General features: G+C 35.3%; 1 protein-coding gene across 4 annotated transcripts in view; it reads left to right on the top strand.

Moving 5' to 3' along the window:
- The window catches only part of SCN7A (sodium voltage-gated channel alpha subunit 7), an 81,369-nt gene that overhangs the window by 834 nt on the left and 53,736 nt on the right, over nt 1–26,799 (top strand). For 2 of the 4 annotated variants that reach the window (XM_045480077.1, XM_045480079.1), the window contains exons 2-6: nt 18,634–18,872; nt 21,766–21,878; nt 22,261–22,350; nt 23,146–23,274; nt 24,913–25,004. In XM_045480077.1, coding sequence (XP_045336033.1) covers nt 18,634–18,872; nt 21,766–21,878; nt 22,261–22,350; nt 23,146–23,274; nt 24,913–25,004 — 663 coding nt within the window. Of the gene's footprint in view, nt 1–3,179; nt 3,446–9,165; nt 9,273–18,633; nt 18,873–21,765; nt 21,879–22,260; nt 22,351–23,145; nt 23,275–24,912; nt 25,005–26,799 lie in introns of those variants that run through there. The other 2 variants (XM_045480078.1, XM_045480080.1) reach the window with 2 other exon arrangements.

Raw genomic sequence — 26,799 nt, 5'->3', positions numbered from 1 at the left:
GACACAATGATGGAATGGAAGGAATAAAAGCTTACACAGGATGGAGTATACTTCGAAGGAATCTTGTCTCTTATTTTAAGTAACTTAGTGATTTTAAGATTGGTGCTTTTCACGTATGAATCAACAGTATAAAATTAGAGGCATAGATAAAAAAATTAAAAATAAAGAAAAATAGAAAATGGGAAATGGTGTGCCCAGTTTAAATGGCTTGACATTTTGGTATTGTTTGTATCAACAGGTTTGTTGTTGTCGTCATTGTTGTTGTTGCCTTGTTTAGGTCTATAAAATACATACTTTCTAGAGGTTTTCTTCTAGAAGTGATGATGTATTCATTGTGACTCTGGTTGTATGTTGCCTTGGATACTTAGGATATTGGTGAAAGCAGGAAAAACAATAAAAACATGTGGATATGCTCCCTTTATTAATGGAAATGATGGAGTCAAATTTGGATATTGGTCAGAAAACTGTCTTGAAATGAAAAGGCTGGGTGGTACTTTTTGTGGATACTTTTCTTCCTGGCTCTTGTTCAGGAGAATAGCTTATGGCAGAAGGAAAAAAAAAAAAAAAAAAAGGGAATCTGGGCCCTATAATAAATAGAGTCCTATGCACCTGCCATTTTCTAGCCCTAATTAAAGTTTCTACAGTCCAGCTGCTAGTTTTACAAATAAAGATAAGACCCATAGGTAATTTGTTGAGGTTACTTGGCTAATCAAAAATGAGCTAAAGGTCCAATGAAGAAGACTTTGAGATTTAGAATGATAAAGATGAATTTTCATTTTCAAAAATGAAGAGTTATTTAACTTTTGATTAAGCTTTATTCTTCTTATTTGTAAATGACACATCAAAAACTTGCATATCCTGTTAAGGACTAAATGACACAAATTACATTAAGGTTTTGTGAATATAATATCATGTGTAACTGTTGCTTGTATAAGGGATCATTTTTGTGTTTTTATCCACTTCACTATTCTAGCTCTCATTTTATGTCTAGTTCAATATAAACATAAAAGGATCTTTGACAGCCTCACTACAATGCACCAAAGGAAAAGAAATTCAAATCCAGATCTTGATCTCTCCAGGTCCTGATCTCTCACTTCTACAGTTTAAAGTATATTCTAAAACATGAGACTCTATCCTCAAAAAATTGTGTGCCATGGTTAACAATTCATATTTAAATACTTTCAAATATTCTCAAAATATGTGTTACCCTCCTCTTTTTAGTTTTAAGTTTTATGTTAGGTATGTGGTCTTACTTCCTTGGGATGTAAGTATATTGGGTATTGCTGAATTTATTTGGTCCAATAATTAATATAGGAGAAGTGAAAGTTTAGGTACAATATTCTATTCTTAACTGCTGGGGTTCATTATAATCCTGGACTCAGGTAAGAGGTACTGTGAGCCCCTTCTTTCCCATTGATGTGTTTGAAAATTATAAAACCTGAAATTGGGTATAGGCTCAGGAAAAGGGACCTATAGACCCCAGATGATATAGGCAGGCCCCAGAACCTGCTGCTGTCCATAAGTCTCCACTAGAGATCAGAAGGTAGAACCAAACAAGCACCTAGGAACTGGGCATTCTGTCTTACAACCTCCTGTGGGAAAGGGTCTGTAGGGTAGTTGATATACACTCCCACTAATTTTGCCCAGGTAGGATGAAGCACTCTGGAAATGAAAACAACCTTACTTAGGGAGGAAGTATCTTAATATGCCTCAGCCCTAGATCTCATTATGACAGGATCTACACCACAACCAGAGTACTCAGAGACTGACTGACAACCCTATATCTACCAAGACTCTGTCTTGAAAGCTTACGGTGGAGGCATTAGTATAAAAAGGACGTTCTTGATTTCTGGGAGTCTGGTCCTACCATTTTCAATAACCAACATCATTTGGTCAGTTGTAAGAGGACATCTGTAAGCTCCACCCATGCTGACTAACTATCAGCAATGCAGTCACCCATCATATGAACTTATACAGACAAATCTCATTTTTCCTGGAGTTGGTCCCTTTCTCTTCTATTAGTGTCAGCTAACCAAGGCCAGGCAAGTAAGCCCTCACCTCCACAATGCTGCAAGAGGAAACCTTTAAGGCTAAAGAGAACGTTTTCATGTGAGGGCTTGTAGGGATGTTTTTCATCTGGTCAGTATCTCTTGACCCAACTGGGATCATGATTTCCATGTTATTTGTTCATTCATTTCTATTTATAAATCAGGCTTATTCTAGTTGTACTCCATGCTGATGGGAGATCTCTCCTCTGTCTGGCAAACAGTTATCCCTGTTGTATATGCAGTATTTCTGACTGAATTGACTCAACTTATTGCTAGCTGAGGATAACCACTCTGTGGACAGCTTTTATTGTATGCCAGCTAGGTGCCAGACTGACTATCAGCATTAAACAAAACCTCCGCCTCACCCCCTAACTGCTCCCCACTGCCCAGGCCAGAGAAATTATGACTTTTAAAAGTCTGAGATTAAGACAGAGCATTTGGTTTTAAACTAGAACCAGAAGATGCTGATTTGGGGGCCATAGTTCCTGATTGAATATATAGTACTGAGTAGAATATTTCTTCCCTTCTACTTCAAATGCCAGAGTGAGGCTCCTGATCCACCAGTCTCTGATTCTTGGAGTTCTCCCAGAGGTTGCAGGGTCCAAGTACCTGATTACAGGCTAGAACTTTGGTTCTGGTCCATATTAGTCTCACCCTAACATGTTTCAAAGTTGCTGTCCAATTTGAAAAGGGATTGGGTATCTTTGTGCTAGATTCTACATTTGAAAAGCTGGAATAGTTTTGGGGCGGGAGTAGATCCTGGAAATGCAGACCAACTCTTGCAGAGTGATCAGGAGCAGAGGCAAGTGGCCAATTCTAAGAGGCCTCCAGCGTTCCAGTGAATGTACCAGTTGGGGAATTTTTTTTTTTAATTTTGCGTTTCACAGATCTGGTCACATCTAAAACCATAGCCCAAAAGTTCTCAGGATTGCTGATGACTATAGAAGTTACATGCATAACAATCTCTCCTTTGTATTACTCTAGCAAGGGCAAGAATTCATTCTTCCTTCCTGAGCTCTTATATGGCCTCTGGCCAGTTTCTTCTGGTCAAGGGTCTGACTGACTAGTGTCACAAGAACAATTAGTTTTGTAAAGATTCTGGCCTTTCCCCAACATGCTTGTTTTGGTGGGCTGGACAGGCACAGCTTGGAAGTTATTGTTGTATCCATAGAAATAAGTGAACCATGCTTGTGAACCATGAGGTTGCCATAGAGAAGCTCAAGTGAGCATACTTAAAACCAGGGCAGCTTTCCTTCATGTTCCTGGAAGCCTTACCCCTCTCCATTGCTAGTCATAATGGCTCAGCCTGGTGAAACTCCATCTTACACAGTGACTTACTGTCCTGCATCTCCTCAGGGCTTTCAAATGTCCACTGAGCTTACTTTGGGCTGATTCAGGTAAGTGAATTTGAGACCAGATGCTCAGATTTTGTCATGACATTTTTTTTCCAGATTTCTTCTCTTCAGTTTAAGTTGTACCACCCTGCACTCCTCCTGTCTGGAAGGAAGACACTTACAAGGACCCCAGCTCCTGGTTATTTTAATGAACCATTACTAGAATCCAAGTTTACTAGATCTGGGGGGAATTCAGTTCTCAAAAGAGAAATTTTTATTTAAGGAGAGATGGGACCTGTCTGCTGGGATTTTTGGTGGTGCTCATTTATTTACAAAGCTGTTTTCCTAGCTTTTGAATCCGGAAGAATGCCTGGAATAAAATTCTTAAGGAATATTACCAAAACAAAATGGCAATACTTATGTTTTTGAGAAAGTTACTTATTTACAATTTTCCTCTGCAAGATGATATGTTCTAGGAATAGTTGGCTGAATTTGTCGGAAGGAGTGGAGTCCAGAATTAAGTGGATATATTGAAGCCAAAATAGGCTGATCTGGGAGCAAAGCAGAGCTACTGGAAGATTTCAGGTCCAAGGACAAAGGAGAAAAAGTCAATTAAGTCTGGCAAGATAAACTGTATGCTAGGGAGAGGTAAAAGAGTAGGAGTTAGGTAATCACAACTAAGGAAGTAAGAAGCTCAAGTGGAAAAACGATCCCAAAGCAGAAAACCAAGTAAGGTTAAGTCAAGATGAAGAGACAGCTACAAAATTCCAGGTGGTTTGGTGCCACTCTGATCAATCTGTCCTTTATTCCTCAGCCTTCAGTGTGTAAAATCTCCATCTCTGGATTTTGGTAATACATATACGTGGTAAACTATGTTCAGGTAGGATAGAAATATGACAAAATCCCCTGAAATTTTTTCAACCCCTTTCCACAGATGTAACAGCTTACTTTCTCCGGAGCAGAAACATGCACGCACTAGCATATATAACAGTATGCATATAATTCTTATAAAATACTTTATTCAAAGGTGAACAATGAAAGCCATTTTCAACATTAAGTTTTTTAGTAATCTAATTTGGAAATCTTTTCATATGAGCACAGACATATCTCATTCTTCATTATTACTAACTAGTGTTCTATATAGCAGCATACTGAAATTCATGGTTTTAGCTCCTTAGGGTGGACTATTTGATTATCCACCCTAAGGTGTTGCGATTAACATCTTTGCAAATGTGACATCTCAAACTTCAACAAGAATATTCATAAGACAACTTAATTGCTGGGCCAAAGAGCACATGCAACTTTATTTTAGAAACTATTGCTAAACAGAAAAAAAATGCTTGTTTACACTCTCAGGTAAACTGTATGAGGGTGTACATTGCTTCCATATCGAGGTTGCATCTGTTAAGAAGAGTCTCAGTGATGTCTTCTAGAGCTTTACTGTAAACATAATTGGTTCTTTTAATTTTTATCCATATATATCAGAATTTCATGAGCTTCAGTCATCTTTCCTCATAGCTTTCGGCTTCCTAAAAGACAATGATATTATTTTTGTATTCTCCATAAGAAAAAAAAAATCAATGCCTGTAATATCATTTGAGTTCTAAACTCTGGAGAAAAAAAAGGTCATAGAAAGCTCTAAGGGAAAAGGCTCGGCACCAGAGAATTTAGCTCTGAGTCATTATAGAATGTGGGAAGGATGAAATATAAGCCATAATGTATATATGAAGTGCATTTAAGTGGTTTCAGTGAACAAAAATGTCAACCTAAATTGGTCATGTCACCAAAGCAGGTATGCTTCCTATGTTGTCAACAATATAGATTCTGTTTAATGATCACATCAACTCTGTCTCCTTCACTTATGCATGCAGTACCTTCCAGTCTCAAGTTAATTTGTTTATCAGTCTTGTCATTACTCTTGTTACTTTTCTTTTTTTTTAGAGCTATCTGAATGTCATTGGCACAATAGGCTCGATGCATTGTCTATGTCTGATTGAGAGCATAATTGTTTGAAAATACTTTGGAAACTAAGCGAGAAGTCTTTTTACCCTTTAATTCCTATTTCATGTCAGAGTAAAATTGGCATTTGGAATATTATCCTTACTCTGTGGATCTACTGTCCTGTTTTTATTTTTGCCTCATTTTTCTTCATTTATATTATCTTGCTATATGGCCTACATTCTTGTAAGCTACTCTAAATCTTTTAGTAAATATATTAGGAGAGTAAATAAATATCTATCATCTAGTATAGAGTGGAACATTTCATAATTCTCTTTGGCAAAGCTAACCTAGCTCATCCCTAGGATCGGCTCCAGCTTCCCAGAAAGCATAGAGGTTGATTATTTAGATGCTGTGCTTTCCATTCCCTAAGGTAGGAAAAAGGTAAGAAAGCTGTGGCTGTCCTGGGAATTCCCCTCCTACATGTGCAGAATCTGTCTGCCCAGCCTGACTGCATGCCTGTCAGGCTCCACTCAGGGAATTAAACTAAGGGATGGGGAAGCAAAAGGGAATGAGATAAGGAGAGAGGAAAAACATCTGGCACCCCTTTCTTGGCTGTCCTTCATTGTCTCTGAGACGAAACAGCTGCAGTTGCTGATACACAATATTCTCCATATAGCCTCTTCCCTAGGAACTCAGATAAAGAGGCTGAGCATTGGCTCACTTCTTGGATGGCTGTGTCATTCATCATGCAATTAAAGATGCTTTGGAAAAGGAAAGAGAGTGCTATTAATAATTAGCTCTCAACACTAAACATGAATCCAAACTGTCCCCCAAATTGTGACTTATGGCCATGCTACTTAAATATGAGATCAGATGTATTGGAAATTATCTTGGAAGGAACTGGAAGTAAGATAAGGTGGACGTCGCCGCTGCATTTCTTTGATTTCAAACATCAGAGCTGTTTTACACCAGGACCTCTGTGACAAAATGACAACATCTGGTAAGATCATTACCAAATAGGCATCCAGAGAATGAGGACTATTTTAGAGATGAGGGGGGAAAAGGTGCCCAAAGAAGTGAAAAATAGGTGGATCTTCTGGAGAAGTTATGTTCTAAAGCAGGTATTTGCCTCAGCAATTCTAGTATATTCTCCACCTCTCGTAGTTAGGAATTCAGACAAGAAAAAACAATCCCCCAAAATGTAATGTCTCTGCTTGCTTTATAAAGGTGGGTGGAAGAAGCTTGGGTATATGCCAAAAGAGAATCTTTTTGTCTAGCAAGCTGCATTAGATTCATCTCAAGAGGCCCACGCCCAGGGTATTCTGAAATTATCTGTTCGCGTTGGGTTGCTGCCTCCTAGATTTTCAATATTAGCACCAGGAGATTTCTAATATGCAGTGAAAGGCTGGTATAATTCAAATCAACTGCATTAAGAGGATTTTCTTTCCTTACAACTCTCAGTACCACCGTCCTCTCACCGTCTCTGTCCTCTCAGAAGCCCCAGTATTTGTGAACTGCAGATTTGACTACCTTATCTAGTCAGCTGCCCGAGGTCTGGTACATTGTTGAAGGTCTTGTGCCTATCTCAAGCTAACCCAGAGCAGACTATGGTGGGCCATACAAAACAACTGGTTTTGAACTCTTCCATCTGGTCACAGATTTGGGGCATAGTTTGTGGATTTATGAGCTTAGTTCTACTGCTCAAAAAGTGGGCAACAGTGAAGGTTCATGGGGATGTAACAGTTTCATGCAGACTAAGAGGATATTCATGGAGGTCAGCTAGTTGTGAGTGTTACCAAGAGCTCCAAGGAGAGTGCCAGTTTTGGATTTTTTTTAAACAGAAGGAAATCAGGTCTTGCATATTGGGGGAGCCAGATGCATCAAGGACTTCAGTATTAAAGGCAAGTTATAGAGTCTGGTTGCATAACAGAGCCCCTTTGCATTCCTCTGGGAAGGAACAAAGCATATTTTTCTCTCAATTGTTGAGCTGTAATGGGCTCTGGTCAGAAATTTTTGGTCAAGAATATGACAGATTGGGTTCACTATAAATACAATTCTAGGAAGATCCTGGCTCCTTTACAACTTTCTCATTTTGTTGGAGTAACAAGGGATAATTCAGAAAGTCTAGAAGCCAATTTCACAAAGCAATAGAAGTTTTGAGAACATCTGGAGACATCTGGGACATAGAGTGGTTTAGAATGTTGGGTTAGACCCCTTTCCCAGACTCACTGGTAGGAAACCAAAACCTTTCTTGTCCTGCAAGACTCAGTTGGGAATATTTGAGGCAAAACCAACTTCATTTTTTGTGTTCCTGGCAACCTCGCATTCTATTGACTTTATCACTGGCATAGTGGCATCCTATTCCTAGTCAACTGCATCCCTTCCTGGTATTTCAACTGTCACTAAGTTTTCCTTCTGTTCATAGCTCTGCAATCAGATGCAAATAGGGAAACTTTATTATCTGACGCTGTTATGAACTTCTAATTCTATTGTGTATATTGATTGTATCATTCTGAAGCTTAATGTCCTAGATTTATCCTCCCTCAAGAAGAGAGACATTAATTGTTCTGAGATTATTGGAAACTTTGACATGTTGAAGATGATTTTTACTCCTTGTTGCTCTTAAAGCTTAGTTTTCAGAGATGACCAAGATGACTTGCTTCTTATTTGTTTAAAAGTCTGTCTCTCATTGTCCTTAAATTCAGTGACTATATTTTATCAGTAGTTCCAGTGTTGGCACTTAATAAGCATATGTTCCACAAATGATTTCTAAATAAATTATGTAAAAAAGAAACACCATTGTTAAATGTACTGCCCTATATGACATATAAAAATGAAGAACAACCTTTTAAAAAAATTAAAGTTCATTTTTTCCATATATCTGAAATTAAAATATTAAAATGTAGAACTACAAATAAAAACAATAACATAGTTCTTTCTGCAAGAGAACATATTCCAATAATGTACTCCAGGGATCTGAGAGGGATGAGGGCAAGGGAACTAAGGAAGCATGGAGGTGAGCAATCAGGAAGTCTGAAGCCACCAAAAGCCCAGAAGGGGGACCCAGAGTAGGTCAATCCTGGATCAGACACACATATTGAGGAGCCTTAGCCAAAACTGGCTGAACTCTGGGCAGAACCCAACCACAGATAATAAAAAGATGAGAGCCATAAATCTGAAGTCATTTAAGTCAGGAAAGAGTAAAACAATAACAGGGCAAGAAAAATAGTTGGAATAAAGAAAGTGATCATCACACTGGAGTAAAGAGATATAAATACAAGAAGAATCCAGGAATATAAATTAGTTATGCAATAAATGGAGCGAAGCCTGAGCCAATTTTGGAGACTAGAGCTTGCATGCTTACAGGAGTAAATGGCTATTTTCCATCACATGGTAGGTCTGTCCAGCAAGCTGCCTTCCAATTAGTCCTCCCACATTGAAATAGTTATACCCTTGGGACATTAAGTCATTGGGTAACAATTGTGACATGTTTTAGATTATACTTATGGTAAAGAGAAATACCATCAGCTTCTTCTAAAGCTGCATGGAATCTGGGAATCTAAAAAGATGTGTGTTCTGCCTTATTTATCCAGGAGTCAACCTTCATCAATTTCAACCCTTCCAGCTATATCTCAGGATAAGAAAACAATGACACTTAGGGATAGGGAGGAGGGAGAAGGTTTATGAAGTGCCAGAACATTTATTTTATTTTTTTTTAATTTAATGTTTATTTACCTTTGAAGGAGAGAGAGACAGAGTGTGAGTGGGGGAGGGGCAGAGAGAGAGAGGGAGACACAGCATCCGAAGCAGGCTGCAGGCTCTGAGCCGCCAGCACAGAGCCTGACGCGGGGCTCGAACCCGCAAACCGCGAAATCATGACCTGAGCCAAAGTTGGACACTCAACCGACTGAGCCACCCAGGCGCCCCGTGAAGTGCCAGAACACTTAAAGTAAGGTTGATTTTCTTTCTCCATTGGAGATCTTGGGCTGCCACCTCACAGTCGATTAGTATGGTGTTTATACCTAACAAGCTAGAGGCAATTGTTAGAAGAGAAAGCAGAGAGAAGCAAATAACTTGTAAGCAGCACGAATAAAATCTAGAAGTCTGATGATAAAGGAGATTAAATAAATAAAGCAAAAGAAAATGTAAAAAGTGCAACTCATTATGTTTGAAAAATTATTTAAGGATGACATAGTACTGCAATTATTATAATTGAATATTATCATCACTTTGATTTATCAGTAAGAAATTAGGTGACATTCTGCATATTCTTTTTATAAATTCCAGGAAATAGGGCCATAATTTCAATTAAAAAGATGGTTAAACATAGGGGCACCTGGGTGGCTCAGTCGGTTAAGTGTTCAACTTTGGCTCAAGTCATGATCTCACTGTCCTTGGGTTCGAGACCCGGGTCGGGCTCTGTGCTGACAACTCAGAAGCTGGAGCCTGCTTCAGATTCTGTGTCACACTCTTCTCTCTACCCATCCCCCACTTGTTCTCTGTCTCTGTTTCTCTCTCTCTCTCTCTCAAAATAAATAAATAAATAAATAAATAAATAAATAAATAAATAAATAAATGTTAAAAAAAAAAAGATGGTTAAATATAAAAATACCATGCTTTAAAGGACTGAAAATACTAATACCTAGTATTTATTGTGTAGTACCTGGCAGGCACTGTTCTATGTACTTTATACTTATTAACTCTTTCAATGCTCACATTACCCTATGAAGTAAGCACTTACTGTTTACATTTATGGTTGAGGAACTGAGGAATGGAGGGGTTAAGTACCTTGCTCAAGGTCGCAGAAAATGCTAAAGCCCAGGTTTGAATCCAGATAATCTAACCCCAAAACCAAACTTTTTCCCAAACTTTTATTATAAAATATTTCCAACATATAGAAAAATTGACAGAACTGTATAATGAACATTCACACACCTAGAACCTAGAGTCTTCAATTGCCATTTTATAATATTTAGTTTATCATTTATCTATTTATGCATTCCTCAAACTATCCATCAATTCTTCGCATTTTCATATTGTCTTTCAAAATAAGTTGCAAATACCAGCAGGCCTCATGCATAAACACTTCATAATTCATATATTTAACTAGAACCCACTATTTATTTATGGGCTTTTTAAAGGTAAAACCAAGTAAAATGCACAAATTTTAAGGGTGTCATTTGATCAGTAGTCACAAAAATGTGTATGCCTGTGTGCTCTGAAGTCCTAATAGGCTGTTGAACATTACTATCACCCCAGAAAGTTCCATCATCCCTCCCAGTCAGTTCCTATTCCACACCTAGAGATTAGTTTTGTTTGTTCTGGCACTTTGTATAAAGTGGATCATGTAGTTTGTAGTATTTTCTGACAGGCTTCTTTCACTCATCATAATATTTTTGGACTTAGTCCTCCTTATGCATACCAGTAGTTCATTTTTTTATTATTTATTGTCGGACTGTGTTCTATTATATGATATGCCAGTTTTTATTTTTCTGTCTATTCACTTCATGGACAATTGGGCTATTTCCTGGTTTTGGTAATTAGCTTTATAGATTTTATATTTTCCCAAATATTTATCATTTTTCCTTCTCTGCATTTCTTCTTGAAGATCTAAATTTCCATCTGAAACATCTAAAAATATCTTTGGGGCACCGGGGTGGCTCAGTCAGTTAAGCATCCAACTCTGGACTTTGGCTCAGGTCATGATCTCACGGTTCATGAGATCCCACGGTTCTCTTTAGGTTCTCAGTGGGGTGCTGCGCTGACAATGTGGAGCCTGCATAGGATCCTCTCTCCCCTTCTCTCACTCTCTGCCCCTCCCCAACTCTGTTCTCTCTGTCAAAATAATAAGTAAATTCTCTTTCTCTGTCTCTCTCTCTGTCAAAATAATAAGTAAATAAATAATTAAAAAATAAATAAAAATATCTTTGTCTTTATTCTTGAAAAATACTTTTGCTTTCTGTAGAATTCTAGCTTTACCTTTTTTTCTTTCCTTGCAACACTTTAAAGACATTGCTATACTCTTCCGGTTTCTGTGTTTTTGTGATGAGAAGCCAGTAATCATCCTTATTATTGTTACCTAATATATAATATGTCACTTTTCTTTTAGTGTTTTCAATATTTTGACTATGATATCTCTTTTTAATATTTTACCCATGTGGCTTAAAACACTTATTAATAATGATATGTCAAATAACTTTCTGAAATTTTTTTTTAAATCTCAAATGTTAAATGATAGGTAGATGCTTTTCAATGAGCTGTCCTTAATATCATTCCATAAAGAATTTCACACATTTACAAGTACACATAATCTTTTGTGCTCTTTGGACTTCAACTATTTATATATCTATATAACTATATATCCATATTTGGTATATATGTGTATATATATATATACATATATATATACACATATATACACACATATGTATATATACATATACAGTTATATGTGTATATATGTACTAATATGTACACATACATTTATGTATGTATACAAAACATATGCACAAACATATACAATCTAATTATCTTTATTAAGCTCCAGATTCAAGTTTCTAATTAATCTCTGAATTTTTCCTTTTAGGTATTTCAGATACGCATCAAACCCCAAAAATACAGAACATTACCTCTCCCATCCCTAATCTAAACTGGTACTTCTTCCATATTCCATATTCTTTTTGTGGTATTGCAATCAGTCATATGATCCAGATATATATGTATGTATATATACATGTGTATATATGTGTGTATGTGTTGTGTGCTTGCTTATTTATTTATTTATTTATTTTAGCAGCTGCACCTGAAATACATGTTACCTGCTTTATTCTTACTATTAAAATAATGCTCAGAGCACCTTACCCTAGCAATCTGAGTAATTTAGATAACTTCTGCCAGACTTCCTTCTAGAAAAGTTGTACCATTAACACTACCAAAAAAAGTTAATTAGAATGCTTATTTCCTCAAATCCTAGCCAGCAGTTTGCATCATGAAATTAGGACTTCCATTTTAAATTAGTATGAATATGTTGACTTAAGTTTTTTCAAATAAGTTTCATTGTTTAGATTTTTTTTTATTTTTATTTTGCATTTAAATTATTGAACCATCTCAATCTTATTTGACTGTAAGAAGTATATGGACAAGGATAATGGAAACTGCCCAATTCTGAACCTCAACATATATGCTCCACACAATACAGTACAAAATAAAAACAAATAGAACTATACAAACCCACACCATCAGCATAACTAGAAGGCAGAGAATGCCTGAACTTCAAAATGCCTGTAAAGGAAACCAAATTCATTTGCATGCTTTTTCATGCTCCAAAGGCCTTATGGAATATGCGTTCTAAATTTGATTTAAAATGACTAACAGAAAGAGAATATTCACCCTAATTGTGAAAATAATGGAGGTAAAAAGCATTTTCCGTGAGCTTCCTTGTATCAGCTATGTAATAACCTCTATTTTCCCATTCTTATTTGAAACAAACTATTCAGTTTTTATGTAGATTCTAATTATACTAATGTTTCAAATTATGTTTAATGAGGGGCGCCTGGGTGGCGCTGCCGGTTAAGTGTCTGACCTTTGGCTCAGGTCATGATCTCATGGCTCACGGGTTTGAGCCCTGCATCAGGCTCTGTGCTGACAGCTCAGAGCCTGGAGCCTGCTTCAGATTCTGTGTCTCCCCCTCTTTCTGCCCCTCTCCTGCTCGTTCTCTCCCTCTCTCTCAAAAATAAATAAACATTAAAAAATTATGCTTAATGATGATAACAAAATCACTCTGGGTAAAATAAAATTGTATGATAGATTAAAACTCAATTCTCAGTGATCCTAAATTTGGGTATCTACAGAAGAAAATACAGGAAGAAGTCATTGGCAGAGCACTGTTAAGTCATAGCCAAGATCACAGCCAAAATCATATGACAGAACCAGTACAGTGGGCATAATACCTCTGCTCAAACCACCAAAAATAAAGCACTGGTCACGGCTACTGGCTCCATTGCTGCTGTTACTCCCAAAACTTATGGAAGTTCCTGATGAAGCTTCTATCTCTATTGCAAAAAAAGGGATTCTCCACAGCATTTCTTATTTTGTGTCATTAAATCTTAATTAGAAATCTTGAGCTGATGCATTTGTTTTGTCTGGCAAGATCACATTGTCACTCCTTAGATCCATAAGACCCTGGAAAAGTCATTATCTACATTTTCTGGTCTTTTCCACTTCTGTTGCAGGAAGAGTCCCACCATGATTCACACAACAACAAATTTCCCCAATCTATGTAGATTACATTACTAGACAGCACCTCCTCCCTTCCAAATTAATGTCTTCTATGCTAGCTCACCTTCAATTTTACAAAATTTTCTGAAATATTTGACTTCAACACTTACATAAAGAAAATTTCCGGACAGTCCTACCTGACGTCAATCTGTCAGTTACTTAGTAAAGCAAGTTACCCCAGTAAGCCTATTGGTTTTTGAATATCTCTAAGGTAGCCATTCTGAGGTATCAATTGTTTACACTTATCTAAAAGTTTACAGTTTATAAGCACTTTTGTGGTATCATTTAAAGTTACTCAAATTAAACAACAACAACAACAACAACAAAAATAAAGATACTCAAATTTAGATTTAGACATACCTGAGTTAACATCTCCCTCCACCACATAACTAGCTATACAGTGATGGAGACATCATGAAACTTACCAATTTCTATTCCGCTGACTGGTAAAATGGTGACCAGAAGGATAATATGTGAGAATATGAGGCAATAGAATTAAAAACATGTATGTTGAATGCCTCTCAAATCGGAGTCACTCAGTAATTGTAACTATAATTATATTTGCCATAATTGTTATGATAAATTTTGGCTTATCTCAAATGCTTAAAATTTGTTTTAAGGAGAATCTTTTTTCTATAAGAACGTACCTCTTTTCCCCATACTGATGCTGGCTCTGCTTCTTTCAACTGATGTCCAAGAGAATTGGCTTGCAGTTTCATCAAAAGTATAAAATATTAGTACAACTGGAACTTGTTAGAGTCCAAGTCTGAGTTTACTTTGATACATTCTTACCAAAAGCTTACTTTAGCTATTCGTTTTTTTTTTTTTAAGTAGTCTAATGGACAGATTATTAATCTTTCTATTTTTCAGGCTTTAGCATTATATTAAGATCACTCACTGGGAAGCATAGTACCTGGACCATATTTTATAAATTCCCCACAGAAATGCTTTCATTGAATTATGAATAATTTACAGTCTTCACTCAGCCATCTAAAAGTAGGATGCAAGCCACTTCCATCTGATAAGTGCTTGCATTTCTTTGTCATATCATAGAAGATAATGCCTACTGTCCATTCATTCACCTAGTCAACAATCCAGAGTAGTTTCATTCAACATCAAATTATTACTAAAGATGTATTCTGGGATAACTGACTGGGTTAGAAGAGAGAATTAGCGCTGACAAAATCAGTACTGCGGTCCAGACTTTCTGTATATGGTCTGGTTTAATATTTACGACCTTGTGAGGTACCTAAAGGATTCCAGAGTTTGCATATGAGGAAAGTATAGCAAGCTATGTTATCAAAGTCTCACAGCTAGTAGGTGACGGAATAAGGAATCAAAGATTATTTTGCATGAGGTGATAACAGAAAAAAAAAGAAAATTATATTTAGGCTATGTAATAAGAAGACTGGCTTGCAAATTGAATTTTGAGGTTTCAATGGAAGGCATCCAAAAATGTTTTCATTAACAATAGCGTCTTTGCAATAAGTTTGAACCTCCCTTTAGGTCTACTTTTAAGAACAATATTCTTTACATATGCAAGTTTAATAATATTTGTTAGGAATTATGATGGATCCCTAAAAATATAAGATATTAAAAGTACTTTTACTATAATCTGAAAAAAATGTAAAAAAAAAAAAAAAGAAGATTTTGATTTTGTTAATTCAGTGCTGCATAGATTCAGTTTAGCTAATAGCCCAGACTTTTAGTTCATGTGATATTTTTAGGTTATGTAAAAATTCAATTCAACGATTTTAAGATTGAATAGTTCTAAAATTATAAGGCAGCAACCAAGCAATATTTGGACCCATTTAAATTATCCTACTCAACTGTCAACAAGTCCATGATTTCATATGGCTGGTTACGGGGAAGATTAACGTCCAAATCACCCTATTCCATTTTTTTTACAGCTATTTAGAAAGTACTTTATTATTTTGAATCAAATCTATTCTGGCTTCATCTCAGTGATCCTAGTTCACCTTTGTTCTTTTTTTTTTTTTTTTTTCCAAATAATAGTTAAATCTAATTTCTCTTCTATGTGAGAAACATTCAGATACTTGGAAACAATAATGTTACACTTGAGTCTTTTCTGCTTCAACTAACATATTCTCCATTCTTTTAACCGGTCTGTAGATGATGTGACTTGAGTCTAATCAACATTCTGACCCCATCTGAAGACCCTTCAGTTTACATACAGGCCTTTTGGATGTGGTCATGGAATGCAGCAGAATAGAGAAAGACTGTCTCCTCCATCTTCCTTCAAAGCAGACAAAGGTTATATTAGCATTTTTGGGCAGACACAAACCAGTATTGATTTATACTGCAATTACTATTAAGTAAACCCCTTTGGCAATTTTCTCTGCTGCAAAAACACATCTACTGCACTTGTACTGATGGTTTGTTTTCATTCAAATTTCAAAACCTTACATGTATTCCTCCTATGAATTATTCTATTAAATTTGGTCCATTACTAAGATATAAAATCTTATCACAAATAAAAATTTATATTTACTTCCCACCTATTGTGTGCCAGCCACTGTACTTGGCATTTTCACCCATATAATTCTATTTATCCTTATTTAACCTGAAAAGGAATCCCAATTTTGTGACTGACAGATTCAAGATTATCAAGTAATTTTACTGAGACTGCTAAGAATATTAGTAACAGAATTTAGTATTTTAATGTGGGTATATGTAATTCCAAGGTTTATGATTTTGTTTATACTAGTCTATAACCACGAGTCATTAAGAAACTGTTTAATACGTATTCAAGGAATTCTATATAAGGAATACAATTTTGAAAGCTTATTAGATATTTTAAAGGGAGATTTTATATGTAAGGGCAAACTTCATTATCTGCAGGTTGTATTTATAAATTATGCTAATTCAAAGCATTTTGACTCCCATCAAGAAACTGTGATATGTGAAATGTGTTTGACAGGAATTGGGATGGAGAAAATCAGCAAAAGAACATATTTTTACATGAGAAAATAGAACAAAGTTTGTAAATGGGAAATTTGTGCATGAAATTATATTTAATGAAAACCAACTTCAGTGGCCTGTAGGATGACTTGAAATAGGCAAAGACCTGGAACTGAGAGAAACCTACGGGCTCCAGGGTGGCTCAGTTAGTCAAGCCTCTGACTTGGTTCAGGTCATGATCTCATGTCTGGTGAGTTCAAACCCCACATGGGGCTCTCTCCTGACAGCTCAGAGCCTGGAGCCTGCTTGGGATTCTGTGCCTCCCTGTCTCTTTGTCTCTCCCCTGCTTATGCTCTGTCTCTCTCTCTCTCTCTCAAAAATAAATAAACATTTAAATTTTTTTATTTTAAATTTTTTTTAACATTTATTTATTTTTGAGACAGAGAGAGACAGAGCATGAACGGGGGAGGGTCAGAGAGAGAGAGGGAGACACAGCATCCGAAACAGGCTCCAGGCTCTGAGCTGACAGCACAGAGCCCGATGCGGGGCTTGAACTCACGAACCTCGAGATCATGACCTGAGCCGAAGTCGGACGCTCAACCAACTGAGCCACCCAGGCGCCCCCAATTTTTTTTTTTAACTGAGAGATACCAGGGTGCCTGGGTGGCTCAGTCGGTTGAGGTCCGACTTCGGCTCAGGTCATGATCTCGAGGTTCGTGAGTTCAAGCCCCGCATCGGGCTCTGTGCTGACAGCTCAGAGCCTGGAGCCTGTTTCGGATGCTGTGTCTCCCTCTCTCTCTCTCTGCCCTTCCCCCAGTCTCTCTCTCTCTCTCTCTCTGTCTCCCTCAGAAATAAATAAATGTAAAAAAATAAAAAAACAAAGAAACAAAAAAACTGAGAGATACCTGTAGAGACTACTAGAGCAATCCAGATATAGAATTGTAAAGATGACTACCATGACATAGATATGTAAATAATGGATAATATTTAACTACATAATTGAAAATAATTGTTGGAAAATTATTTTGTTCAGAGGAATTAATGACAAACAAAAATTTCATGAGTAATTTTCAAGGTATTAAGTTTGTGTATTTGTGTGTGTGGCTTTATTTTTGTTTTGTTTTTCTTTTTTTTTAAAACTCAGTGCAGAGGAATTTTTTTTAACATTTATTTATTTATTTTGAGAGAGAGAACATGCACATGTAAGTGGAGGAAGGGCAGAGAGAGAGGGAGAAGGAGAATCCCAAGCAGGCTCCACGCTGATAGTGAAGAGCCTGTTGTGGGGCTTGATCTCAGGAACTGTGAGATCATGACTTGAGACGAAATCAAGAGTCCCGTGTGTAACCTATTGAGCCACCCAGGTGCCCCTTGTTTTGTTTTTCAATGGCTAAAAGGTAAAAGAGCAATTCTAGTCACTCAGGAAAACAATGAATCTTGTTTTTACTTGTTAAATTGCTGTTATTGGTGGAATTGCCACATAGATGATTCAGGGAAGAGAGTGTTTTGGGAAATGTACATGTAAATATCCATGTATAGTAATTGAAACTCAGTGTTTGCCTATGTATTCACCAAATAACAGATATAACATATGGAAAAGGCAGAATTTTAAAGGGTATCAAAGTTAAAAATTGTCATGAAGAACTGAGTTAAAGGAAGTAATAGAGCTATTAGCAGAGACACAGAAGAATGGGGCCCAAAGGCAGTGAAAAATGAGCTTAAAGAAGATAAGTCTAATTAATGGTTAAATACAGCTAAGAGAGGAATAATTGGATTTGGCTCCTCAAAAGTCTCTAGAACTTTAGAACTCTTTTATTTGAGGGAGAAACTGAAAGGCAGATTTTAATAAAACAAAGAGAATTCAGTAGATGTGTAAATGAAATAGAATTGGTTATGAAGCAGAATTGGTTACACATGAACTTACAAATAAATATAGTATCAAGTATAACAAAACCTAATCTAACAACTCATATCTACAACACCTGGGAATTTTCCTTGAGGCATATGTTCAGTTTGGTGTTCACTTTTATTCATATCCTAAGCTTTTACAATTTAAAATTTTTCTTTATATACCCAAATTTTATATAGAACTGAAGAAGATACATTTCTTGCAGGTACAAAATTGGAAATGGCGTCCCCAGAACCGAAGGGCCTTGTCCCCTTCACCAGGGAGTCTCTTGAACTTATGAAACAGCATATTGCTAAAAAACACAATGAGGAACAAAGAGAAGATTTAAAGCCAAACACTGACTTGGAAGTTGGAAAAGAGCTTCCATTTGTTTATGGGAATCTTCCTCAAGGAATGGTGTCAGAGCCTTTGGAAGATGTGGACCCCTACTACAAGAATAAAAATGTAAGGATTAATTGAAGTTATGACTGCATTTTCATTATTTTTTTCAGATATGCAAAAAATGTAATTGAGATAGTATAAAAAAAGAATGAAGAATTCCTGTCTTATCCCCAGAATGACTTGAAGAATCTACTAAAGAATTGCACAATCCAAGGCCAAGCACAAAAATGATAAAAATAAGAGTAATTATACCTAGTAAAGGCAGAAAGCAGTGTGGGCTGACAAAGCTGGAAGTCTTCCTCAGGAAAGTAGAATTTGAGTTACAACTTAGAGAACACTTCAAATTTTCACAATGCAAAGGGAAAATCTTGCTATTAATTGGAATGGGAAGAGGCAGGGTGGTAATACAACTAGACCCTTGTTGCAAGTTGTGAGGAATAAAATGAGGTAATGAAGATGTCAACATGGATTTAATGTGGTGGCCAAAGGCTGATGTGATGAATGCAATGTTTAAGTAAGCTTAATATGAATATTTCTAAATTTACATGGAAGAGATAGGCTCAGAAAGATGATATAGAAAAGAGAGTAATCCAGACCTTCAGTCACAGGGCCTGGATTATAGGAGCATCTCAGAGGAGGGGAAAAGGTAACAAACCTGAGAAGAAATATCAGGATTTGAAGACAGACTAATAATACCAAGATTTCCAGCCTGGAATAAGGGTGGTGCTACTAACAAAATTGAAACAACCCTAAAAAGACCAAGTTTGGGAGATATGAGGATTAGCCCTATTGTGGACAAATGTAATTTGATTTTCTTGTAAAGCATTCAGTGATAATTACCAAATGGGCAAAATGGAATTGAACCAAAGGCTCTAGATGAAAGGCAAAGTGATGATTTTGCATAACTATAACTCTTTGAAGTATTTGGCACCACAGAAGAGTATTGGCATTTTACATTGTAAATGTATAGAGTAACAAAGATTCCAGTATCTCTGGTAGCTTCCATGGGTGTTATGCAGCATTAGCTATAAAACACATGTAAAATCCTCAGTACATTTTAGTGAAAATCTTAAGTCCTCATCTCAATTATCTCTGCTTTTACTTTTGCTATGCATAAGACCTAACAGTTGATAAAACATAATAACCTTAGAAGTGACTCTAATATAGCAGAGTTCTGAGTTCTTTGTAGTATATACAGATATGGTAGGCAAATCTAAGTTTGTTATTGAAGACAAAACCAAGGGTTTTTAAAAATAAAACAAGCCGGGGCGCCTGGGTGGCTCAGTCGGTTGAGCGTCCGACTTCGGCTCAGGTCACGATCTCACGGTCCGTGAGTTCGAGCCCTGCGTCGGGCTCTGGGCTGATGGCTCAGAGCCTGGAGCCTGCTTCCGATTCTGTGTCTCCCTCTCTCTCTGCCCCTCCCCCGTTCATGCTCTGTCTCTCTCTCTCAAAAATAAATAAATGTTAAAAAAAAAATTTAAAAAAAAAATAAAAATAAAACAAGCTAAAAATTGTAAGGTAGTTTAATATAAAAAGTATTATTAATGATGATGCAAAATCATTAAATGTGAATTATATTGTTTATTTTGTTAAGGGGGGCATACCAATAAATAATTCTAAAATTAAATAATTTCAGCACTTAAACTTTATCGAGAATAATTGCTGTATCTGGAATTTACTCATTACTTCACAATAACATAAACTAGTTGATGGTACATATATTACCTCTTGTATGAAGTTTGAGATTGTTCTAATAAATAACAGAAAGCACATTTTAAATAATCAGATTTTTCTTGGCCCTTTTATTTTTCTCTTTGCATTTCAAATGGAAAGAGGGAAAATAACTACAATACAGACATCCACAGACTGTATATTAGGGAAGTATTTTATTGAGGAGAAGTAGCAGTTTGGTTTACATTTAGAACATGTATTCATAAACTATCAATGAATATACATATTTATATTCACTAGTATATTTATATATATACACGAGTGTAAATACAAATATACAGTCACCATAGATACCTCTAATATATAATTATGTCATATATAATTCTATAGTATATAATAGACAGTATTTTATATATATCATGTAGTATATTATATTGTTCATATTGCATTGTATACTATATTATATATTATGTTATAGTATAATCTAATAATATTCAATATATATGATGTATTTTTACTCACACCATAATAAATGAATTTTCCAAATGAATATGTATATATAATAAAAGTGTATATGTATATGTGTGTATATATAGACTTACATGCAAAGACATACATACGTAGGTAGATATTTTCACTGTGTCTCTATAATATATAATAATATAATATAGATACACATATGTACACATGTATGCATATATAACTCATTTTTAGGATGTTTCTAATCTTTCATTATTTTTGGATTTAATGTTTCTATATTCCAATACATTTATCTTACATAATGTAACTTTCTGTTTTAGGTATGTTTATGTCAATGATAACATACAAGCAGTTTTTATACCATAGATAATTACTAGTGATTAATAAAATATTTCAGTGAATTGGGTCGTCTTTACTGTTGTAATCCCATACCTTATTTTCTCTGAAATAAAATTAACCTTTTTTATATTCATTAAATTCTGATTTCTTTAATTGCATTCTCATGAGCCATCAGGATATCGATTTCTTCCTTTTACACCATTTGACAAGAAAACCTGAGGCTTCAAGTGTGGCAAATGGCTTTCTTAAGTAGAACACTGGCAAAAGAAAAAGTGGTAGATAAACCTAAATATCAATGAAAATGTTTTTAAAAATTAGCCTTTCCATTTGATTTAGTCTCTAAAAGGATATCATAATATAAGAAAAGTGTTAACTGTTAGAATTCACGACTGAAAGGATCATTAGCAATATGCTGTGTAATGGATGAGATTATAGTTCCTAGTTGATGTTCTTTTTTGTTTTACAGACTTTCATAGTATTAAATAAAAAAAGAACAATCTTCAGATTCAGTGCCACTTGGTGTACATTTTCTCCTTTCAGTTTAACTAGAAGAACAACTATTAAGATTTTGGTTCATCCATATCCTTTTCTATTGGCTTTAGACTGTACTAATATCAGATGCAACTATTCTAGTCAAATATCACTGCAGTACTTTTCTCTTATGAATTAATATCTCATTTTGGGTCATATTGGAATCTGGATTGTAACTGCACTAAGTGTTCCATATTTGAAAATACATTTAAAATATATTTTCTAGCACACCCAACAGTAGTGAATATTAACAAATCTTAATCCTCCTGTTTTTCAATATGAATAGTATACTTTTTGACATTTAAGAAGCTATTTTGTATATACATATACATATACATTTAAGAAGCTAATGTATATACATATAAGCAAATCATAGAGACGTATATTTCCAATATTATTTTTTATCCATTATTCCTTGACTGTAACCTACCTTTTTCCGACTGTTCATATTAATTAGTGTCCTGATTGACTGCATATTTATGCCCATGACTGAGTTGCCAAAATGGGGCCCAGCATTACAGTAAGTCATATAATTTTATTATACATTATCTCATATACAATTATATTTTATATTTAACATATTGTATTACAGTATGTTATATACTATATATTTAACATTTCATAATTTACTATTTGTATTTCATATATAATATTATAACATTCATTGTACATAATATTTGTACATACAGCACAATTAGCAAATTAGTAAAAACACATATGTCAATTAAACAATTTTAATGTTTTGGTGATGAGAATAGTTTGGGATGTGAATAGTGTGGCTTTGGTTGGACTACAGTGATGGAAAGACCCATTAAAATTTCTAGAGAAGAAGCCTTTCTTGGTGCTACCTCTCAAACTTTAATTGTATTCTTAAAACTAACTGATTTTGGAAGGTAAATATAAAACTGATTCACCACAGAAATTCTTATATATGCACATAATAAAATTAGTTATTTCATACTCCATTATAATTCAGTTAATTATTGTGGGATTTCCAATATGGAATGAATTTGATACTTTTTATTTTAATTATTTTCCAAAATATGTATCAAGACTATAACCCTAGCTAGGGCTTGTTGAAAAGATTGATAGTCAAATTTCATGGTTAATGCTGTAAGACATAGCCCACCATAAAAGCCCTAACTAAAGCCCTACCCTATGGTTCAATGGGCTTATGCTTTTTTGTTACCTGGTTGGTTGGTAGATTGGTTGGTTGGTTGGTTGATTGGTTGACAAATAGTTATCACAGACATAGTATTGGAGCTGACAATGTATTATTCTCACTTTCAATGTCTATCCGAAAATTTTTCTGCAGGAATACTTTGCTTGGAATTTACACATTTGAAATACTTATAAAACTCATTGCAAGAGGCATCTGGGTAGAACCTTTTTATTTCTTTGGTGATCCATGGAACTGGCTCGATTTCAGTGTAACTTTGTTTGAGTGAGTATTTCTTTAAATTGCAAACATCTTAATAACTTGCTAAGCAAGTACTTTTCATGAAGAAACATTGAGATTGACAAAGTTTTCTGCTTGTAAAATTTCTGTGAACAAAAATATTTCATAAATTATAACCATAATGCATTCTCTCAGGCAGGTCCAACTGAACTAGCCCTCAGAATATGCAATGAAAATGGAAGGAATGGGATATTATCTGTGTTTTCTATCTGAAGCAAAAACAACAGAGGTTGAGTTTTGGAATTTTAAGTGATTATTTTCAGTGAGCAGAAAATCTCTTGGAGACTTATGAGACAATCCTAACAAATTTGATTTTATCTCCAACCTACATTTTATTTAGCTACATTGCTTGAGACCAATAAACATACTAGATATCAGAATAAGGTATTTTAAACACACATACACACACACTTCCAAGAGTGTTACATTAAGTTCTAATGGTTGACATGAATACTTGTTTTTCAATGCTTTTGCTTAGTGTGTTCTGTTTTATGGCTAAGGAAATGATGACTGGCATCAAACTCCTATTAAAAATAACTTAAACTGGGGCGCTTGGGTGGCGCAGTCGGTTAAGCGTCCGACTTCAGCCAGGTCACGACCTCGCGGTCCGTGAGTTCGAGCCCCACGTCAGGCTCTGGGCTGATGGCTCAGAGCCTGGAGCCTGTTTCCGATTCTGTGTCTCCCTCTCTCTCTGCCCCTCCCCCGTTCATGCTCTGTCTCTCTCTGTCCCAAAAATAAAAATAAAAAAATAATAACTTAAACTAATATTCTATTTTTACATTTGGGGTTGACTTTTTTAAAGAAACAAAAAGCAAATAATCAATGTTTGCCATGTTGTAAGCAATAAAAAAAATAGTAGCTAATATCACTGAAATTATTATCACTACTACTTCTATTATTGCTATTATTTCTGCTATTGCCATTGCTGGTAGCTGATACTTAGCCCCATGTGCCAGGTGCTGTGCTATGCATTTCACATCATTCGCCTAGTTAATCCCCACAAAAAGTCTTCAAATTAGGGAGTATTATTATCCCCACTTTACTTTTGAGGAAACTGAGGCAAGAAAGAATCAGTAATTTTTCCATGTCACACAGCTAGTAAGTTGGGAGCCTGGATTTCTACACAAAGGACTCTGGCGACAGTCTGTGCCCTTAATCACTATATACCCTCCCTGCCTTCTGCTGTCATCAACACCATTATCACCATCGTCATCACCATCATGATCATCAAAACCCTAAGTGCTTAAAGTAAATATCATTACTTAAAAAGCTATAGATTTTTCTTATTTTTAACCACCTTTCACTGACTAGATAACAAAATATTTATGAACATAATATAGAGTATTTGGTATGGAATTATGACTACTCACAGTGTCAATGGTTTATAAACTTTCACAATTTGTTTGTGGAGTAGTATTTACCTGGCTATCTCGCACTGTAGCAATCTTTTTCTTCCAATCAATAATATAAGTATTTGCAAAATAAAACAGTGAGAGCAAGGAAAATGTTTGCATATGTGCTTTTAAAAATAACTTTTAAATAGTAAAAGTAAAAAGTAAAAAGCCAAACATAAGCAATATAAACTCAACATGACTTCTAAATAACTCTAACTTAATTCCACAGGCATGTAACAAGGTACTTACCTCTAAACTTCATTCCAATATTTCGAATTACAAGAAATTTGAGAATTTTGAAAATTATTCCTTTAAACCAAGGTAAGAAATGGCATTTAGTCCTTGTCTTTATTTTGATTTATGTACTCCCCTGTATTAATTTGTACTCTCCTGTCATTGCTTGGAGAAATACTAAATTGACCAGTGTTTTGTCTTTAAATTCATGAATTATATGATCTAGAAGTTTACTTCAGCCACTCCAGGAAAGGTAAAAAAAAATCACATTTATTTGAGTTGGGTTCAGTACTTATGATAACAAAATATAGACATTAATCAAAATATATTATTTTCTACTTATTTATTCTTGCATCTTAAATATTCTTGCATCTTATAAAACTGTCTTTATACTTCTGAGAGAGATAGAAATCTATACAGATATCTAATCTGCTTTCTTTTCCTCACTACATCTAAAAATGAGTTGAAATGAACAAAGTAATATAAAATAAGATAAATTCCATTTGGCTCGGAGTGCTTGGATAGGATGCATTCCACATGCCACAGAGTTCAAGGAGGTTCTGCTGAATAAGTAGAGCTGTGACCACGTTGATGGAAGATGCTGAGGACTAATTTACAGCTCCCGTTTCTAAAGATCTCCTAGAGAAGTCCACCTACACCTTCTAATTTGTGTTAACAATGAATAAAAACAATCAGCTAGGAACAGCTCCACTCAGTGTTGTTGGCCACTGAGTCAGAAGTCTGAAACAGGTGGACCAATAAACACAGAGGCAAATGTCATAATACCAAAACTTATATCTACAGATAATTTTTGTCCACTGCAAAACCATCAATAAGGCCAGATATATGTGTACAATGTACTTGGAGTCCAGGCAGGGAAAAACAGCAAGAAGATGGAAGAATGTGGTGATGGGTGGTGTATAGCCCTGTGGATAAATTAAAACATTGATTTATGCACATTAAATGGCTGAATTATATGATTTATGAATTCTAGCTCAATAAAGCTATTTAAGAAAAATGGCCTATGCATGGCAAATTCATCAAACCTGGGAAACAAGTAGCAGTGAGAGTTGCCCTGGTAGGAATTCCCACAATTCAAGCTCCCTTATGACTTTCCGCAAATTGCTAGAACATAAAATTGCATCACCTGAGTCTTCATTTTAGGCTCAGGATTAAAGATTATAGAAAAAATCAGGCGAATCCAAGCTAATACAAGAAGAACATACTCACTGGAGTTAGAAACACATAGGCTGATAAAAACTGCTCATTTTTTCAAGGGAGAAAATAATCCAGGTGCATAAGCAATACAGTGTATGAAAGTATTTTGCAATACAAAACGAGAAATATACTATTTAAGAGAATGAAAATAATCCTCTTTTTTCTTTAAAAAATATGCTCTAAGGAATAGGGGCTAGCATAAGAAATCATCTTTTTTTGTAGGCCTTCAGAAGAAAACCTAGACTCTTTGGAAAAGTCTACTTATGTCTTCTGCCCATTTCTCCCCTGGATTATTTGTTTTTTGGATGTTGAGAAGCTTTTTATCTTTTGCACAGTGAAGGAAACAATCAACAAAACTAAAAGGCAACTGATGAAATGGGAGAAAATATTTGCAAATGACATATCAGATAAAGGTTTAGTATCCAAAATCTATAAAAAACTTATCAAACTCAACACACCAAAACCAGACAATCCAGTAAAGAATTGGGCAGAAGACATGAATAGATAGATACTTTTCCAAAGAATCTAGGTTTTCTTCTGAAGCACTACAAGAAAGATGATTTCTTATGTACTACACTGTATGTTAACTAACTTGAATTTAAATGAATAAGTTAAAAGTAAAAATTAAAAAAGGAGAAAACCTAGACTCAAGTGCAAGATGAAA

This window comes from Leopardus geoffroyi, chromosome C1 (assembly GCF_018350155.1).
Source record: "Leopardus geoffroyi isolate Oge1 chromosome C1, O.geoffroyi_Oge1_pat1.0, whole genome shotgun sequence".
Taxonomy (NCBI): domain Eukaryota; kingdom Metazoa; phylum Chordata; class Mammalia; order Carnivora; family Felidae; genus Leopardus; species Leopardus geoffroyi.
The sequence above is the reverse complement of the archived record's forward strand: the minus strand, read 5'-3'. Positions and strand labels throughout refer to the sequence as shown.